This window comes from Mobula hypostoma, chromosome 2 (genome assembly GCF_963921235.1).
Source record: "Mobula hypostoma chromosome 2, sMobHyp1.1, whole genome shotgun sequence".
In the NCBI taxonomy this organism is placed as follows: domain Eukaryota; kingdom Metazoa; phylum Chordata; class Chondrichthyes; order Myliobatiformes; family Myliobatidae; genus Mobula; species Mobula hypostoma.
Genome location: NC_086098.1, coordinates 107,928,231 through 107,947,610, shown reverse-complemented (window position 1 = coordinate 107,947,610; position 19,380 = coordinate 107,928,231). Strand labels below are relative to the sequence as shown.

At 45.2% G+C, this 19,380-nt stretch overlaps 1 protein-coding gene across 1 annotated transcript in view; it reads left to right on the top strand.

Moving 5' to 3' along the window:
• The first annotated feature begins 1,230 nt into the window (after window positions 1-1,230).
• ube3d (ubiquitin protein ligase E3D) overlaps window positions 1,231-19,380 on the top strand; it is a 185,576-nt gene continuing 167,426 nt past the window's right edge. The window contains exons 1-3 of the mRNA XM_063040347.1: window positions 1,231-1,471; window positions 13,609-13,805; window positions 17,671-17,761. Coding sequence (XP_062896417.1) covers window positions 1,395-1,471; window positions 13,609-13,805; window positions 17,671-17,761 — 365 coding nt within the window. The 5' untranslated portion in view covers window positions 1,231-1,394. The remainder of the gene's footprint in view (window positions 1,472-13,608; window positions 13,806-17,670; window positions 17,762-19,380) is intronic.

The window sequence follows — 19,380 nt, the reverse complement described above, 5'->3', positions numbered from 1 at the left end:
CTCTCCATTGTCTCTCTGTATCTCTCTCATTAACATCATCCGTTCTGCAGCTCTGCTTGGCTTCACACATGACAGGGACGAAAAGTGTGTTGGCTGTGTGGGTCGTGTCCTTGATTATCCTGGCAGCACTGCTCCGACAGCGTGCAGTGTAAAGTGAGTCCAAGGACGTAAGATTGGTTTGTGTGATGTGCTGGGCCGTGTTCACGATCTTCTGCATCTTCTTCCGGTCTTGGACAGGACAACTTCCATACCAGGTTGTGATGCACCCAAGAAGAATGCTTTCTACGGTGCATCTATAAAAATTAGTGAGGGTTTTAAGGGACAGGCCAAATTTCTTTAGCTTTCTCGGGAAGTAAAGGCGCTGGTGGGCCTTCTTGGCAGTGGACTCTGCTTGATTGGCCCAAGTCAGGTCATTTGTGATATTGACCCCGAGGAACCTAATGCTTTTGACCTGTTCCACTTGCGCACCACCGATGTAAATGGGGTCGTGCGGTCCACTACTTCTTCTGAAGTCAACAACCAATTCCTTCGTCTTGCTGATGTTGAGGGATAGGTTATTGTCTCTGCACCATGCCTTCTCATTATGTATAGGCCATGTTAACCTATGTAATTTACCGTGCTGCTGCGCTGCAAAAGCTAATTTTCATAGCATTTATACCCTATGTATGTATGCTTATGAAATGTACACATGAACTTGATTCTTCTCTCACTTGCACCACGAGGTAACTTACAGTAGCTAAGTAACCCTCCCATCCAGCGCACTTTTGGAATACATTACTGAGTCTCCAGCAGAAGCCCAGGGGCCCTCCACGTAAACTGCCCTTCAGGATCAGACTCGAGTCTCTGCACGAGGAGGCAGCAGAGGTAACTCCTGCGCCACCCCTACGCAGTATGGAAAAATGCCCCTCCTATGCCGTCTTGGTAGGAGGGACTGAAACCGTTGTTACCCTTGCATCCCCCAGAACGAAAACAGTTGCTGACTACCGCGGTTGAGAAAGGGCGCATGTCAATTACAAACTGAGCAAGGATGGTGCGCGAGCGCCCTCCCGGGTCAGGGATTCGGAAGCGATGCGCGTGCGCTGTCCCGGGTCAGGGATTCGGAAGCGATGCGCGTGCGCCGTCCCGGGTCAGGGATTCGGAAGCGATGCGCGTGCGCCGTCCCGGGTCAGGGATTCGGAAGCGATGCGCGTGCGCCGTCCCGGGTCAGGGATTCGGAAGCGGTGCGCGTGCGCGGCTCCTGTCCGGGTTCTGGCAGGTTAAGTGTGTGGTCGGGGTTTGGAGCGGAATTGTGCACGTGCACGTGCACGTGCACGTGGTTGTTCCCGAGTCGGATTTGGAGGAGCGAGCCGCGAGCTTTGCCACATTTCACATAGCTGTGTGGGATCGGCAAGAACATGGAGACAAAAATACCTTTGCCTGGAGTTTTCTTAGAGATCAGGAACAGCACGCAAAATGGACACTTAGTATTGGGGTAACTTGATTTCTTTTTTTATTATGTAAGTTATCAAAGACTATGGTTTGCAATTTTAAACAATGTTTCTGGATGTAAGGGAGATTAACAAAGTGCGTTGCCGCAAACAACAGGAATTCTGCAGATGCTGGAAATTCAAGCAACACACATAAAAGTTTCTGGTGAACGCAGCAGGCCAGGCAGCATCTCTAGGAAGAGGTACAGTCGAGGTTTCAGGCCGAGACCCTTCGTCAGGACTAACTGAAGGAAGAGTGAGTAAGGGATTTGAAAGCTGGAGGGGGAGGGGGAGATCCAGAATGATAGGAGAAGACAGGAGGGGGAGGGATGGAGCCGAGAGCTGGACAGGTGATTGGCAAAGGGGATATGAGAGGATCATGGGACAGGAGGTCCGGGAAGAAAGACGGGGGGGGGGACCCAGAGAATGGGCAAGAGGTATATTCAGAGGGACAGAGGGAGAAAAAGGAGAGTGAGAGAAAGAATGTGTGTATAAAAATAAGTAACAGATGGGGTACGAGGGGGAGGTGGGGCATTAGCGGAAGTTAGAGAAGTCGATGTTCATGCCATCAGGTTGGAGGCTACCCAGACGGAATATAAGGTGTTGTTCCTCCAGCCTGAGTGTGGCTTCATCCTTACAGTAGAGGAGGCCGTGGATAGACATGTCAGAATGGGAATGGGATGTGGAATTAAAATGTGTGGCCACTGGGAGATCCTGCTTTCTCTGGCGGACAGAGCGTAGATGTTCAGCGAAACGATCTCCCAGTCTGTGTCGGGTCTCGCCAATATATAAAAGGCCACATCGGGAGCACCGGATGCAGTATATCACCCCAGTCGACTCACAGGTGAAGTGTTGCCTCACCTGGAAGGACTGTTTGGGGCCCTGAATGGTGGTAAGGGAGGAAGTGTAAGGGCATGTGTAGCACTTGTTCCGCTTACACGGATAAGTGCCAGGAGGGAGATCAGTGGGGAGGGATGGGGGTGACGAATGGACAAGGGAGTCGCGTAAGGAGCGATCCCTGTGGAATGCAGAGAGAAGGGGTGAGGGAAAGATGTGCTTAGTGGTGGGATCCCGTTGGAGGTGGTGGAAATTACGGAGAATAATATGTTGGACCCGGAGGCTGGTGGGGTGGTAGGTGAGGACCAGGGGAACTCTATTCCTAGTGAGGTGGCGGGAGGATGGAGTGAGAGCAGACGTACGTGAAATGGGGGAGACACGTTTAAGAGTAGAGTTGATAGTGGAGGAAGGGAAGCCCCTTTCTTTAAAAAAGGAAGACATCTCCCTTGTCCTAGAATGAAAAGCCTCATCCTGAGAGCAGATGTGGTGGAGACGGAGGGATTGCGAGAAGGGGATGGCGTTTTTGCAAGAGACAGGGTGAGAAGAGGAATAGTCCAGATAGCTGTGACAGTCAGTAGGCTTATAGTAGACATCAGTGGATAAGCTGTCTCCAGAGACAGAGACAGAAAGATCTAGAAAGGGGAGGGAGGTGTCAGAAATGGACCAGGTAAACTTGAGGGCAGGGTGAAAGTTGGAGGCAAAGTTAATAAAGTCAACGAGCTCTGCATGCGTGCAGGAAGCAGCGCCAATGCAGTCGTCGATGTAGCGAAGGAAAAGTGGGGGACAGATACCAGAATAGGCACGGAACATAGATTGTTCCACAAAGCCAACAAAAAGGCAGGCATAGCTAGGACCCATACGGGTGCCCATAGTTTGGAGGAAGTGGGAGGAGCCAAAGGAGAAATTATTAAGAGTAAGGACTAATTCCGCTAGACGGAGCAGAGTGGTGGTAGAGGGGAACTGATTAGGTCTGGAATCCAAAAAAGAAGCGTAGAGCTTTGAGACCTTCCTGATGGGGGATGGAAGTTTATCGGGACTGGACATCCATGGTGAAAATAAAGCGGTGGGGGCCAGGGAACTTAAAATCATCGAAAAGTTTAAGAGTGTGAGAAGTGTCACGAACATAGGTCGGAAGGGATTGAACAAGGGGGGATAAAACCGTGTCGAGGTATGCAGAAATGAGTTTGGTGGGGCAGGAGCAAGCTGAGACAATAGGTCTGCCAGGACAGGCAGGTTTGTGGATCTTGGGTAGGAGGTAGAAACGGGAAGTGCGAGGTGTGGGAACTATAAGGTTGGCAGCAGTGGATGGGTGATCCCCTGAGCGGATGAAGTCGGTGATGGTGTGGGAGACAATGGCCTGGTGCTCCTTAGTGGGGTCACGATCGAGGGGTAAATAAGAGGAGGTATCCGCGAGTTGTTGCTGTGCCTCGGCAAGGTAGAGGTCAGTATGCCAGACTACAACAGCACCCCCCTTATCGGCGGGTTTAATAATAAGGTTAGGATTAGTGCGGAGGGAGTGGAGAGCATAGCGTTCTGAAGGAGTGAGGTTGGAATGGGAACAAGGTGTGGTGAAGTCGAGACGGTTGATGTCCCGTCAGCAATTAGCGATAAAGAGATCCAGAGCAGGCAGAAGACCAGAGCGGGGTGTCCATGAAGAAGAGGAGGGTTGAAGACGGGAGAAGGGGTCATCGGTGGGGGTGGAAGAGTCCTTGCTGAAGAAGTAGGCTCGGAGACGGAGACGGCGGAGGAAAGGTTCTGCATCATGGCGAACACGGAACTCGCTGAGGTGTGGGCGAAGGGGGACAAAGGTGAGGCCCTTACTGAGGACAGAGCGCTCTGCCTTCGACAGTTGAAGGTCGGAGGGGATGGTAAAGACCCGGCACGGATGAGAGCTGGGATCAGAGGGGGGAGGCTGGGGGTGTCAGTGGAGAGGGGAGGGTTGGGGTGAGAGGAAGATGGAGCCTCTGAGGGCCCAGGAGCTGACGGTGGGATGTGAGGGAGATGGGGTTGCAGAGTATTGGTGGGGGAAGGGGTGACGGGAGTCACAACAGCAGCACATAAAGACCCGGCCTGGAGTTCAAGGCTGGAGTCGCAGTTGGTGGTTGCGCAATCGCTGTGAAGATGTCTCCGTGGTCGTTGCTGGAGTCCGGGGTTTTGAATATGCCCTGAGGTGTTGGAGCCGGTGAGATCAATGGCAGGAGCCGCAATCTGAAGTTCATGCCTGCTAGTTTCATGGCCAGCAGGCTCTGGGGTCTGTAGATGTAGGATCTTGCGATCTTTGCATTGCTGCAATATGCTTTTGATCCAAGTCTTCTTTAGATGCATTGCAGTTGTAGTTAAAATTGGAACACATCTTAGGAAACCGATTTGCATTAACCCTAAAGATCTGGATAATTTAAACTGCCAATATGAGGTGATGTTCTGTTGTTTAGGTTTGTGTTCACTGGTTTAGAATAATGGGACGGAATGTTACTTAAAATGGGCAGACTGAATGTGGGGAGGAGTTTTAGAATGAAAAGAAATTTCTTAACCGAGTGGATGATGAACTTCTGGACCTATTTACCATTGTACGCTGTAGAAGGCAAGTTTCTGAAATTAACGAGGAAATAGATATATTTCCAGAGGTAAAAAGGCATTAAGATGTGTAGGTAGAGCAGAAGTAGGATCAGCCTTCATCTTGTTGAATGTAGAAGTAGGCTCAAAGGGCCAAAGAATCCTGCTTCAATTCCATATAGGTACTTTCTGAAGATAACCACGATTGTGGCCCCTGGCAAGACCTCTTTTCCAGACGTGGAAGTTGTGATTGTAAATAGATAACTGATTTCTCTCTCTCTGGAAGAGTGTTATTAGCAGTCTAGTCCCAAAGACTTGTTACTCCATCGGTATTTTCGAAGCAGCTACAAAGCTGGCCCAGATAGAGACATGTAAGATAGAATCACTGAGTTAATGTTGAAGACAGTTATGATTAAGGAGCTCTTTGAAGTGGTCATCATGTTATAGAGACACAACACAGAAATAGGCCCTTTGGCCCATTGAGTCCATTGCCGACTATCATCAACCCACCTACGTTATTCCTACACCAAGGTGTGTTTGGGCTGTCGATATCCTTGACGGCCCTAAAGAATCTGTTAATATTATAGATATCATAAGTTTCTGGACCTTCTGCCGCTCCTTCTACAAACTTGGTGTTTGTAGATCATGGAATTTCTGCTGGAGTTCAGCTTTTAATTACCCGTTGAACCGTTACTTTTCCCTTCAGGTGTGCAAAACTTCCAATCCAGTAACACTTTGCACTTGCAGTTTATCAGGTTCTGGATCTCATCAGACTTGTTGTGGTATTTACTGTTGGATAAGCCAAGAATCTCTTTGTTGGGTGCTCTGTAGTCTCCCATCAGCTTGGAGTGGACCCCTTATCTGTGAAGTACTGTCATTGAGGGGTCTTTGATTTTCAACTGGCATTGTTTCTGTTGACACTGGTATTTTGGGTCAGGTCAACATAGTTGCCAGATCAGATTAGGCACTATTACATATGTATTTGCGAGTGAAAATACTCGCCGCTGAGTTGTATTTAGCAGTGGATGTCCTTGTGTTCTCTTGCTCAGCTGATAATATAATTGACAGTGTCAGTGCCTGCCTCAGTAGCTCTTGTGTTAATCTCACTGACAGAAATGAGTTGTTGGTTATGACAAAGCCAAGCACCAAGCAGGAGGGGCCTTTCCTTAGAGCTGGCCTATCCTACTCCCCCCTCCCAGACTATGCCTTGCCAAATTTTTAACATCTTTTCCCACCCAAATTTGAACTTGCCTGGGTTCATCTATTTTATCTCAGCCCGAAACATTGACTGTTTATTTCTAACTGGTTAAGTGTTGCTCAACATTTTCAGCATCTGCAGAATCTTCTGCATCCTGGTTCCATTTCTTATATTCAGTTCAAATCAGTAACCTCCAAAACCTCATACTTTGTCTTCCTTCTCTTGTGTTTAAATTCTTCTAGGAGCATCTCTGTCTTCTTTCTGGCCATGTGGTGCCCTGTCTCCTTAGTTGCTCATTCCTCTACGTGGGTCTCCAGTTCATCCGTTGTTGTCTGTACACTTGGACACCTGGATTCATTCCTTCAGTCCTTCCTGCTCTTTATTTACTTGATGCCTCCTTTAGTAACCTCCTCCTAATCTATCTTTTAATCAAGCTCCTTAGGATGATCACCCATTTTTGTGACAATCCTTCAGAAGTGCTATATCACGTCTTACAATTAATGTGTAGTGCAGATGGAAGTTGTAATTTGTCACATGCTCCTGTGATACTGCTGTTTCAAGTATGTAAAAACATGGCTGGTGTTCATAGAAATTTCCATAATGTGATTTAATGCAAACTTGGATACAAAATACTTTAGGGAACAGAACCATGATAAATCATATTTGGTGTTTTGAGGAAGATATGCAGTATTATTTTCTGGGGGATCAGTGCTGAGGGAATTTATTTTCTTGACATATGCTAATGATTTTGAGATACATCTCCACCAAAGGAGGTGTAAAGTGATCCTTGCAGGTCACCCTTGGACAAGGGGTAGTACCTGCTTAGCCCCCTGATCAGGGTCACGTGACACAGGTGCTGGATGGTCATATGAGCAACTGGTGCATATCCCAAGTCCTGGTTTGATGGGAGGCAGGTGTCACCCATCTTGTAAAGACACTGCCCAGAAGAAGGCAATGGCAAACCATACTATAGACAAATTCAAAAGACCATGATTGCCCACGTAATATGACACGGCACGTAATGATGATGATGCTAATGAGCTGGACTTGAATGTCCAAATTCCAAATGTGCGGATGGCATGAAAATGTGAAAGAGGCACTAGGAGGACATGGACAAGTTGGAAGAATGGATGGATATAGAAAAAAGGAGAGAAGCAGGTGATCTGGCTGTGTAGAAAGAGCAAGGGTACAATTATAATAATTGTGCCCAAATTTTCCAGGTTGAGAAAGTAACTTCTTTTAAAACACATACAGGATCCAGGACTCCGGTGACGTGAGGTACAAAGACCATAAGACATAGGAGCATTCGGTCCATCATGTTAGGAATTTTGGTTAACCATTTCTTCTACTGCAACTAGAATATTGATTCTGTATTTGGGCACCACATGATCTGGTAATGAGAATGTGGAAAGGAATATGCAGAGCAGTCCTTCCAGGTGAAGAAGCTCTTCACCTTTGAGACTTTCCAGGTCATTCACTGTATCCAGTGCTCCTGGTGCAGCCTTCTCTACATCAGTTGCACCTGAAGCAGTTTTGGGACTGCTTTGTAAAGCACCTTTACCTTGCCTGCTGCAATAGCCAGAATATTCCAGCTGCCAACCTATTTCAATGTGATTTCCCATTCCCGTTCGCAGTCCATGGGTTCCTAATGTCAGGATGAGGCCAAATTCAGGTTGGAGGAGCAATACATCATATTCCGTTTGGGCAGTCTCTGGCCTGATGGCAAGAGCATGAATTACTCTTACCTTCTGGTACCCTCTCTCCTTATTTGCACCCTCTACCCTTTTTGTTTTCACCTATTCTGGTGGCTCTCTCCTCCCTTGTCCTCATGACCAGTCTATCACCTCCCTCTGATTCTTCACCTCGTTCTCCTTATTCCCTGGTCCACTGTCCTGTCCTCTCAGATTCCTTCTTCGGCCCCTTACCTCTTCCACCTGTCACCTCCCAGCTTCTTGCATCACACTCCTTTCCCAACCACTTTTTCTCTCTCCTGGTTTCATCTATCACCAACTATCCTCCCCCTTCTCCCCACTTGCTTCTGCCCCCTTCTTTTCCTGTCTTTATGAAGGGTGTCAGTCTAAAATGTTGACTGTTTATTCCTGTTCATAGATGCTGCCAGTTCTGCTGACTTCCTCTACCATTTTGCTCTAAATTGTGAGCATGTGTCTCTAGAATAAGTAGAATCGTATCAGGGATGAAGGACTTTGGTTGCCTGGAGAGATGGGAGTAGCTGGGATTGTTCTCTTCAGAGGGGTGAGGGTGAAGGTAAAACTGTGATTGGGTAGAATCAAGGATTCAAGTGAGAAAAAATGGGCCAGTTTCCATACTTAGAAGAGTCAAGAAGCAGAGAATATAGATCTCAGCTAGGGGTTCCCAACCTGGGCCCATGGACCCCTCAGTTAATGGTATGGGTCCATGGCATAAGAAGGCTTGAAAACTCTTCATCCATGATGATCAGTATAAGAGCTAGGAAACATCTTGAAGAACCGTTTGCAGAAGTCTCTGAACAACTACCACCAATTTATCACCTGTGGAGCCAAAGGTGCCAACGTGCTTGACCATTGTTATACCACCAAAAATGCTTGTCATGCTATCCCATGCCCACACTTTGGGAAGTTTAACCACCTGGCTAAACTTATACTCCTGGTGCATATGTAGATACTAAACACCCAGCATCAGTGGTAGGGACCACGAAGGCATGGTCAATGGAGGTGGAGAAGTGCTTACAGGACTGCTTTGAGTCAGTAGACTGGACAAAATTTAAGGACTCATCTTCGAATCTAAACGCCACATTTGTCACTGACTTCATTAAGACCTGTGTGGATGAGTGAGTGCCTTCGAGAACATACTGGATATACCCAAACCAAAGATGTGGATGAACCAGGAAATGCATAGTCAGCTGAGGTCTAAAACTGTGACGTTCAATACTGGTGATCCAGAACTCTACAAGAAGTCCAGGTATGACCTACTGAAGGTTATTTTAAGAATGAAAAAATATTCCTGACTGAAATTAGAGATGGAATTTGATTCATGTCAGCTTTGGAAAGGTTTGCAGGCCGTTACGTCCCTCAGAGCGACACCTAGCATCATGAATGGCTGTGATGCTTCTCTCTCAGATGAGCTCCAAGCCTTTTATGCACATTTTTAAAGGGAGAATAAACTACACCTGTGAGAATCCTTGCAGCATCTGGTGACCTTGTGATCTGTGTTATGGATGCAGATGTCAGAACATGTTTCTGTTGCTAGCCCTGATGGTGTACCTAGTATGGCATTGAAAACACGTGCAAACCAACTGGCGGGAGAGTTCGAGGACACCTTTAATCTCTCACTGCTGCAGTCGGAGTTTCTTGCCCGCTTCAAAAGGGTGCCAATCATACCAGTGCCCAAGAAGAACTGAGGCAATGCCCCTGTGACTGTCGTTCAGTTCCACTCATGGTGAAGTGCTTTGAGAGGTTGGTCAGGACCAGAATTAACTCCCGCCCAAGCAAGGATTTGGACACAATCGGTCTTCAGTGGCTGCAATCTCACTGGCTCTCCACTCGGAACACCTGGACTAAAGAAATACCGATGTCAGGTACTGTTTATTGATTATAGCTCAAAGTTCAACACAATCATACCCTCAGTTCTGATCAACAAGCTTTGAAACCTGGGCCCCTGTACCCCACTTGACTTCTTCATTTGGAGACCACAGTCAGTACAGATTGGACATAACATCTCCTCATTGACAATGAACACTGGCGCTCCTCAAGGATGTATGCTTAGCTTACTACTCAACTCTCTCTACACTCGTGACTGTGTGGCTAGGCCCAGCTAAATGCCATCTGTAAATTCACCAATGACTCAGCTGTTGTTGGTAGAATCTTAGATGGTAATGTGGAGGATTACAAGAGTGAGATTGGCTGGTTGAGTGGTGTGGCAACAACCACCTTGCGCTCAATGTCAGTAAGACCAAGGAATTGATTGTGGACTTCAGGAAGGGGAAGTCGAGGTAACATCCACCAGTCCTCACCGAGGGATCAGAAGTGGAAAGGATGAGCAGTTTCAAGTTCCTGGGTATCCCCATCCCTGAAGATCTGTCCTGGGTCCAATATGCTGATGCAATTACAAAGAAGGCACGACAGCGGCTATATTACATTAGGAGTTTGAGGAGACTCAATATGTCACCAAAGACTCTTGCCAATTTCTACAGATCTACCATGATGAGTATTCTAACTGGTTGTCTGGAGGGTCCACTGCACAGGATCAGAAAAAGCTGCAGAAAGTTCAGTCAGGTTTATTATTATTATTAAACTTGATTGTGAAATTTTTTTGTTGTAAAAATTTCAACAGCTGGCTGAACCAGTCCATCATGGGCACTTGTCTTACCAGCTGGAGGACATCTTCGAAAAGTGATGCTTCGAGGAAAGCTGCATTCAAAATGAATGACCCCCATCACTCAGAACTTGACCTCTTTTCATTACTTCCATCAAAGACAAGGTATAGGAGCCTGAAGACAGACACTCAATATATCAGTAGCAGCTTCTTCCCCTCTGCCATCAGATTTCTGAATGGACAATGAACCCATAAGCACTACCTCAGGCTTTTTTTTGCTCTCTTGCACTAATTTAATTTTTTATATATTTTTCTTACTGTAATTTGTATCTATTTTTATTCTGTATTGCAATATCCTGCGGCCGAAAACCAACGTATTTTACGACACACACAAAATGCTGGAGGAACTCAGCAGGCCCGTCAGCATCTATGGAAAGGAATACAGTCGACATTTCGGGCTGAGACCCTTCATCAGGACTGAAAAATAAAGAAGAGGAGACAGAGTAAGAAGGTGTGGGGAGGGGAGGAAGAAGTACAGTGTGGTAGGTGATAGGTGAAACCGAGAGAGGGTTGAAGTAAAGAGCTGGGAAGTTGATTGGTGAAAGAGATAAAGGGCTAGAGGAGGGGGAATTTGACAGCAGGGAGTAAAGACCATGGAAGAACAGGAAGGAGGAAGCGCACCGGAGGGGGATGAAGGACAGGTAAGGAACTAAGTTGAGGGGGGAACCAGGAATGGGGAATGGTGAAAGGCTGAGGGGCAATTAACTGAAGTTCGAGAAATTGATGTTCATGCCATCAAGTTGGACCTCTCTAACTTTTTCCTTACCTGCTCATCACTCCCCTCTGGTGCCCCTCTTCCTTCCTTTCTTCCATAGTCTTCTACTCCTATCAGATTCCCCCTCTTCCAGCCCTTTATCTCTTCCACCAATCAATTTCCCAGCTCTTTACTTCACCACCCTCTCTCTCTCCCAGTTTCACCTATCACCTACCACCTTGTACTTCTTCCTCCCCTCCTCCCACCTTCTTAATCTGACTTCTCCCCTTCCATTCCAGTCCTGATGAAGGGTCTCAGCCCGAAACGTCGACTGTTTATTTCTGTCCATAGATGCTGCCAGGCCTGCTGAGTTTCTCCAGCATTTTGTGTGTGCTGCCTTGGATTTCCAGCATCTACGGATTTTCTCGTGTTTGATATTTTACAACATTTGCCAGTGATATTATATCCCATTCATCTTTTCACTCAGTGAGCTGGCGTGATTTGGAATTCATTGCAAATGCAATGTTAACAGGCATTTCGAGAGGACTGGAATGTGAGTGTGAGGATGTAATGCTGAAGCTTTATGGCATATTGGGCAGCCTGCACTTGAAGTATTGCAAGCAGTTTCAGGCCCCTTATCAAAGAAAGGATGTACCAGCATTGGAGAGGATCTAGAGGAAGTTCATGAGAATGATCCCAGAATGAGAAGGTGACTGTATGAGTTGCGTTAGATGGCTCTGGGAGCTGTTCTTGCTGGAGTTTACAAGAATGAGGCGAGGTCTTTTTGATACCTATCTATCATTGAAAGGCTTAGAAAGATAGAGTGGACGTGGAGAGGATGTTTCCTATTGTGTGGGAGTCTAAAACCGGTGACACAGCCTCAGATACAAGGAGGTCACTTTAGAACAGTGATGAGGAGAAATTTCTTTAGCCAAACATGGTGAATCTGTGGAATTCAATGCCATGGATGGCTGTTGAGGCCAAGTCATTGGGTATATTTAAAGCAGAAGTTGGTAGGTTCTTGATTAGTAAGGGCTTCAAAGGTTACGGGGCGAAGACAGAAGAATGAGGTTGAGAGGGCTAGTGGATCAGCCATGATGAAATGATGGAGCAGTCTTGATGGGCCGATTGGCTTAATTCTACTCCTGTGTCTTATGGTGTAAGGTAACCATGAAACTACTAGATGATAGTTGTTAAAAGAAACATTTCCTTTTCTACCTGTAAAAGAAGATCTGCTCTCTCATAGACCAGCGTATATATAATTTCAAACACGCTGTTGTGTTTGGCTCATAAATACCCTCTGAAAGGACCTAACAAGGTCGTATCAGAACCATGAATGTGAAGCAGATAGGTCTGCATTATCTCACCACTAGCTTCTTAAGGATAATTAGAGATGGGCAATGACTGTTGGTCTCTCCAGTAACATCTGTATCTCAAATAAAATGTTTTAAGACTCTCAAAAGTAGTTGACTCTTAACTGCCACTTCAGTTCTGTTAACTGGGTACAGATAATAAGTGCCAATCATGTCTATGCCCTACAAAGAAAAATTGTGAAAAGAAGTTTTCTTTCATGTAGTAGCTCTTCCATAATTGTACACTGAAGTTGTTGCTGTGATCACAGAGCTTGGTACTGTATACTGCTACACACCTCCTGTCCCTAATAAAGTGGCCACTGAGTGTATGTTCATGGTCGTTTTCTGCTGTCGTCTGTCCTCTTCAAGGTTCGACGTATTGTGCGTTCAGAAATGCTCTTCTGCACCTTACTGTTGTAATGCATGGTTATTCGAGTTGCTGTCACCTCTCCTCTGACCTCCCTCAGTAACAAGGCATTTTTGTCCACAGAACTGCCACTCACTGGATGACTTTTGTTCATTGCACCATTCTCTGTAAACTCTAGAGATTGTTGTGCATGAAAATTGCAGGCGATCAGTAGTTCCTGAGATACTTAAACCACTATGTCCAGCACCAACCATCTTTCCAGTCAGTCACTTAGATCACATTTCTTCCCCATTCTGATGTTTGATCTGAACAACAACTAAACCTCTTGACTGTGTCTGCATGCTTTAATGCCTTGAGTTGCTGCCACATGATTAGCTGATTAAATATTTGCATTAATGAGCAGGTGTACCCAATAAAGAGCCTGCTGAGTGCAGAATCATTCATGTGTTGTACTACTCTTTCATTAGCTGATACAAAATATAGTCTTATATTGAATTAGAAGGTAATTGCTTATTGAAATATATCCACCTCTAACCTGATACTTATTACATAACCAGATTGCTTGTTGACTATGCATCATGTTACCGAATTTTCACTGCTAATTTTTTTTAATAAGAATTATGTTCACCAGATGACACCTCTGGTCAGATTTAGAGTAATGTATTCAAAAATGTCAGCATTTTGACTGTGAATGTTGCAGGATGGAGATGTGCTTTGATGTTCTTTGAGTTTGGGACACCAACTAATGCTTTGTGTTTGTTTCTGAGCAGGTCTTTCCCTGAGGATCGCTCAGAATTGCAAGTTAGGCTCGGCCTGACGTCCATTAATCTTCAGACTTCTGACAAGTGTGTGAACTTTGATTTGCCAGCAGGGGTCAGAATTGCTCCTTCCTCTTGCCGCAGTCTCCAGTACATTGCAGGAGACGGCTTCCACATGAGGCTACAAGTTCTTACCGATGGACCGAAAGGTGACTATGATCTTAATTTGGGTTAAATTAGTTATGCTCAAAGTTAGCATATAGTTTGTAATTTGTAAGTTGCACACTTGGCGGAAGATCATTTTGGGCATTGATCATTTTAATTTTTCACTCCTTAAACAGATCAAAGTATAAGAGTTTGTATTTCGATATAGCCATACCTTGGAGGTAATCAGGTCATTATTTAAGAGCAAAGAACGGTCAAATTAACAAGATCTTCAGCTAACATCCAAACTCATTCATAGCTGTCACATTTTGGCACATACGACCCCTTAAAAGCTCTCTTCATGTGATCAAGATAGTCCCAGTTTTAGGAGCTGCCAAAAAAAAATGGTTTCCACTTCTAATTATATGCCAGCGCGTTCTGCAGATTGTTTGCAAATATGATTTGCAGGATACACCGGCCCCCAGAGACTAAAATCCATCTGGTCTCGCTGTCCAGAACTGACTCCCCCAAGATAAGGACTTAAAAATTTACTTGAGTATGGTTTTTGCCAAAATCTTGTATATTTGGGCAAATTAACTAGAATTCAGCTTCGTGACCTCCTACACTCACTGCGGAGGGCTGGTTTATCTGTCTGTTTATATTTGGGGAGTCAGCTGGGGCAGAGCGAAGCCTTGGGAGGTTATCCTGGGCACTCGACCCAGAATCAGCCTGTCAATTGAAGCAAATTTAATAACTATTGTGATTGCTGCTAATATTTAATAAAGTCACCTGAATTTAACCAAAAAATTAAAACATATTAAGTGAAAATAAATCATTGAAATATTAAAATAAGGAAAGTACAAAAAACTGCTAACTAAATTAAGCTTTTAGCTTCTAATCTTTGGATCCTGAAACCCCGTTGAAGTGAATGGGACCTGAGACTGTACTGAGAATAAGGATCGGGAAAGAGATTCTGGGATGAAGCAGAGATGAGCTGTGTTAAGCTGTGCCATGAGAATAAAAATAGTCTAAATAAGATTTCGGTGATGTGTGAAAATTTTTGAAACTTGACTGGCCTTTACGCATTAAGGAGTGAATCGTCACCTGTGACATTGGGGAATTCCAGTGCGATTAGGCTCCACCTAGGGTCCAGCTGTGGGGAGTACAGAATGGAGACTGGCCATTTGACTCAGCTCTTCCATGCTGACCAGTGGGTGCCCTTCTGTAGTAATCTGTCTGCTGAGCACTTGATCCGTAGCTGCCTTTACCCAGTTGGTTCACCTACTCATCTAGGCGTTTCCTAAGTGCTGTCCATGGCCCAGACTCAGCCACTTTCTCGGGTAGTGCATCTCATGTGGTTGCCTCTCTCCGGTTGAAGAAAGTCTTCCTCATAACCCCTCTAATCCTTTCTCTCTTAGTCTTTGTCCTCTCATTTTGCCTACCTCTACTGTGGGGAAAAGCTTGCAGCAGTCTACCCTGTCTATATCCCTCATAATTGTCTACACCTCAATCATGTTCACTCTTAGCACGAGGGAGAAGAGACCTACCCTCTCCATGCTCCATCTCAGGCAACATCTGTAGCTATTACATCCTACTCATAGCTTGGTGAAGTAGAATGGAACTGTCAGCCAAACTCAGCTTGTTTCAGCCTAGTAGTGCCGAGGTAGCAGCTGTAACATACAAAGTCACATGAGAATAGCTTAGTAGTGTGGCCTAGTTTTATCATTTTAACTTGCTTCCTGTTAAATTGCATTCGGTCCTCCGATCAAGGTGGCACCTGCGTACAATGCTCCTTCGGTTGACATCTTCTGGGTAGATTATGAAACCAAATATTTTCATTCCTTTTATATCTTTACATTTGTCTTTCGTCTTGGGTGCGATGCTGGAACTGTTGGAGCCTACGTTTTGCTGTTTGGAGATCGTTTAGGTGTTCCAGCGCTCTGCAGTCTCCGAGAGGATTCCGGCAGGCAGAGGCAGTGTGCGCTAACCTTGTGGTGGGCAGGCTGTTGGATGAGGCGTGAGCCGATTAAGCCTTCCATTATTCACTGGTTAAAACAACGAGGGAGATGGAGACTTCTAGCCGAATGCAGAAGTTTGGAAATTGCTTGGGTGCTTCAGTGCTCTGCAGTCTGCGGAGGCAAAGGCAGTGTGCGTGAAGCTCACGGCGGGCAGTCTGCGGGACGAGCTGCGAGCTAATGTTTGACTCCATTTCACCATTGGAGTTTCCATCGTTCGCCGATTAAAGTAACAAAGGAGACTGAAACATCGAGGTGAATACGAAAGGCCTGCCTTTTGATTGCTGAGGATCGCTCTGTTATGGAACTGGAGAGGGGAGAACCTGCCGTTGAGCCCAGAGAATGTTACCCAGAATCTCTGCATTTGGAATATGGATTTGGACTATAGACTTCTTTCCAGTCTTGCTTTTTTTTTTAATCGTGTGTTTTTTGCCTGATCTTTCTCGTTTTTTTTTGTTCTGGGAGGGGGATTTGGAGGCTGATGTGCCTGCTCCATTTTTGTTCATTTTTTTGTGCAGAGAAGGGGGATTTAGGGGTTGATAATCATGCTGCTTTCTTTTCTTGGTTACCTGGAGAAGAAGAATTTCAGAGTTGTATACTTTAATAATAAATCAACCTTTGAATCTTAATAACTGCTTGATTGCCCAGAAATCTTATCTTGTCGATTGCTTCATTTTTGGAAAATGGGGTTTTCTAGTTGCAGGTTTGAGGGGGATATGCGGTGTGTAGAAGAGCCTCTCAGCCTGTGAGTATGAAGTAATTTACCAGCTCACTAGTGTCTTACCTTGTCTTTGGTCATTAGTTGCTGACAGACAGGTTGCACAGATTTTCAGTACAACTGTTGGGCAGGTTGGGGTTGAAAGAGTTCTGATCAGTCTGTAAGCTGACTGCAAAATGGGAACAAGATGCTGCATTCCCTTCAGAGTGGTTCGAGATGCTGTGAGAGGAGGTCTTTTTTTTATATAGTTGTGTAATTGCTTTTGTTTTAACTTATCTTCTCAGATGCTTGTAATAGTTGATGAAGCATCTTGTCCCGTAATTTTTCTGCCTGTTTCTAATTTAAGTGTAGTTAATTAGTGCCTGTGGCAGTTGTGAATTGTGTAGTGGGTTTATTTAGGATTGGTAAATGCATACAACTTGGTTTGTCAGCAACCAGAATGTTTATTATACTTTACAGATCGTTTGCTTCAAGCAAGCTTGTCAGTCAGAGTTGTGGAAAGACACTTCAGTCAGGAGCTATGACAGGACAGTAATGGGGTCTGAGCTCGAGGGGCTGGCCTTGCAGTTGTGATGTTACAGTCACTGGCAGGCACTTCAGTGTTCATAGTAAACGCCACGAGTCATCACTGATTTACTTAGAACAAAAACAAAATCAATGCATGAAAAATCAGTTTTTTTCCCCTCAAAGAATGAAGAAGTATATCATTGGAGGGAAAATCTGAGGACCATATTGGTTATGACGCAGTAAGATAGTGTAACATGTAACTTCGGGTTTTTATTTAAGTACTCGTAGAATCTCTGGTGACTCATTGTTGTAAGATGTTATAATATACAAAATATGAAAATTTTTGTAGCCTATAATGAATCTCAGATAACAATGAAATCGTTGAAGACTTCAAATTTGCAGATTATTGTCTGATACTGTACTTTTAAATACCAAAAGTTTGAATAATTCAATCTTAAGAAGTTGTCAGTACTTAATGTTAAAAGTTGCTAAAAGATCGTTTACAAAATTATTAAAATATTAAAAGATACTTTGACAGGTGCGTGTAGGCAAGGTTTAGAGGGATATGGGGCAAACGGGTTGAGTTTAGATGGGATTTATGGTCAGTATGGAGCGGTTGGGCTGAGGGGCACATTTTTGTGCTGTATGACTCTTTGGTTGTGACAGTAATGATATTTTCTGTTTCTTTAGAGCTGCTTCCAACGGTGATACAGACACTGAAAGCCCAGGCATGTTATGCCTTTCAGTGCCAGAGCTGCGGGCATTCTCTACTCCAGACACAGTAAGGCAGCTTATTGATTTTTTTAATGAGTGGCAATGGAAATATTTTTGTGATAGAAATGGTATATGTATAAGACAAGTACTTCATTCAATGTTGGATGTCATATTAGGCTTTGGGCTTTACCTTTAACTCACAAGACCGTGAGTTCATGTCCCACTCCGACCAGGAAGATCCAGGCCGTCATTCACATTTAGTAATGAGGGAGTCCAGTGTGGCTTTTAGAAGTTACATTAAACTGAGCCTCTGCCTTCCCTTTGAAACAGACAGAAAAGATTGCAATCTTTTGCTTTTAAAGTTGAGCAGGTGAAATCTACTGGTGTCTTGGCCAATATGTATTCCTAAATCAGTCATGCTAAAACAGATTATTTAGATATTTATATCCTTGCTGTTTGTGGGATCTTCCTGCATTTAGATTGGCTACTCTGTTTCCTACAATACTGCAATAATAGGTCATGAAAGTTATGTAAGTTTTCAGGAGTCCCTGAAAATAGCACCAGAGAGGGTATTTATGTGCAGTGCCCAAGGGAATCATCAAATACAGTAGATTAGGATACATTGGGACCAGTACATTTTGGCCCAATTAGCCAAAGTTTCATGGAAATGGTTAAAAAGGTATTTAAAAAAAGACAAAGTACCATTTAACTGAGTGTTATCGTTTATGTATTTAAATGAAATACAGGACAAATTAGAGCACTATCAATACTGCTGGTGGTTGTCCGTTATATCCAACGATGACAGGAAACGAGTGCAGGAGAGTATTTGAAGTGGAACACCCGCTGCAATGGGACAGTTACACTCTCTCGACCTCAGAAATCCAGGTCTAGTGGTTGCAGTGGATGACCATGACATCTTCTATACCCCGTCCTGAGCTTTGCTCTCTTAAGTAGTTTTGCAGGACTGCCTTCCTGGCCGTTAGATCTCATCCGTCCGGTCTGCCAGAGCTGACTTTGCTTGCTAGGACAGGCATCTCACTGGGGTATGGGACCTATTGGCTACCCTAAACTGGTTTAGCGTGCCTTTCAGACAAGTGCGCTTTTCTTCAGCAGCAAGCCTCAACTTCTCTTCTCCTCTTTTTAGACCTCTGCGTAGTTCCAGACTCCAGTGAGAGCGATCGTTTGCGATGTCCTCCCACCTCTCGACGTTCATTTTCAGTGACTTCTTGTCTGTCTTGCAAACGTCTTTGAAACGAAGATGGGGCCGCCCTTGTGCTCTCTTGCCGGAGGCCAGTTCCCTGCAGCCTGAGACGCATCCTGGATATCACGTGGACTGACCGAGTCACCAACAATGAGGTCCTGGCCCGCGCCCAGATACCCAGCCTCTTCACCCTGCTCCAACAACACCGTCTCCGCTGGCTGGGCCACGTACACTGCATGTCAGATGGGAGGATCCCAAAAGACCTGCTGTACAGGGAAATGGCCTCCGGCAAGAGAGCACAAGGCGGCCCCATCATTGTTTCAAAGACATTTGCAAGAGAGACATGAAGTCACTGAAAATGAACGTCGAGAGGTGGGAGGACATCGCAAGCAATCGCTCTCACTGGAGGCTGGAACTATGCAGAGGTCTAAAAAGAGGAGAAGAGAAGCTGAGGCTTGCTGCTGAAGAAAAGCGCACTCGTCAGA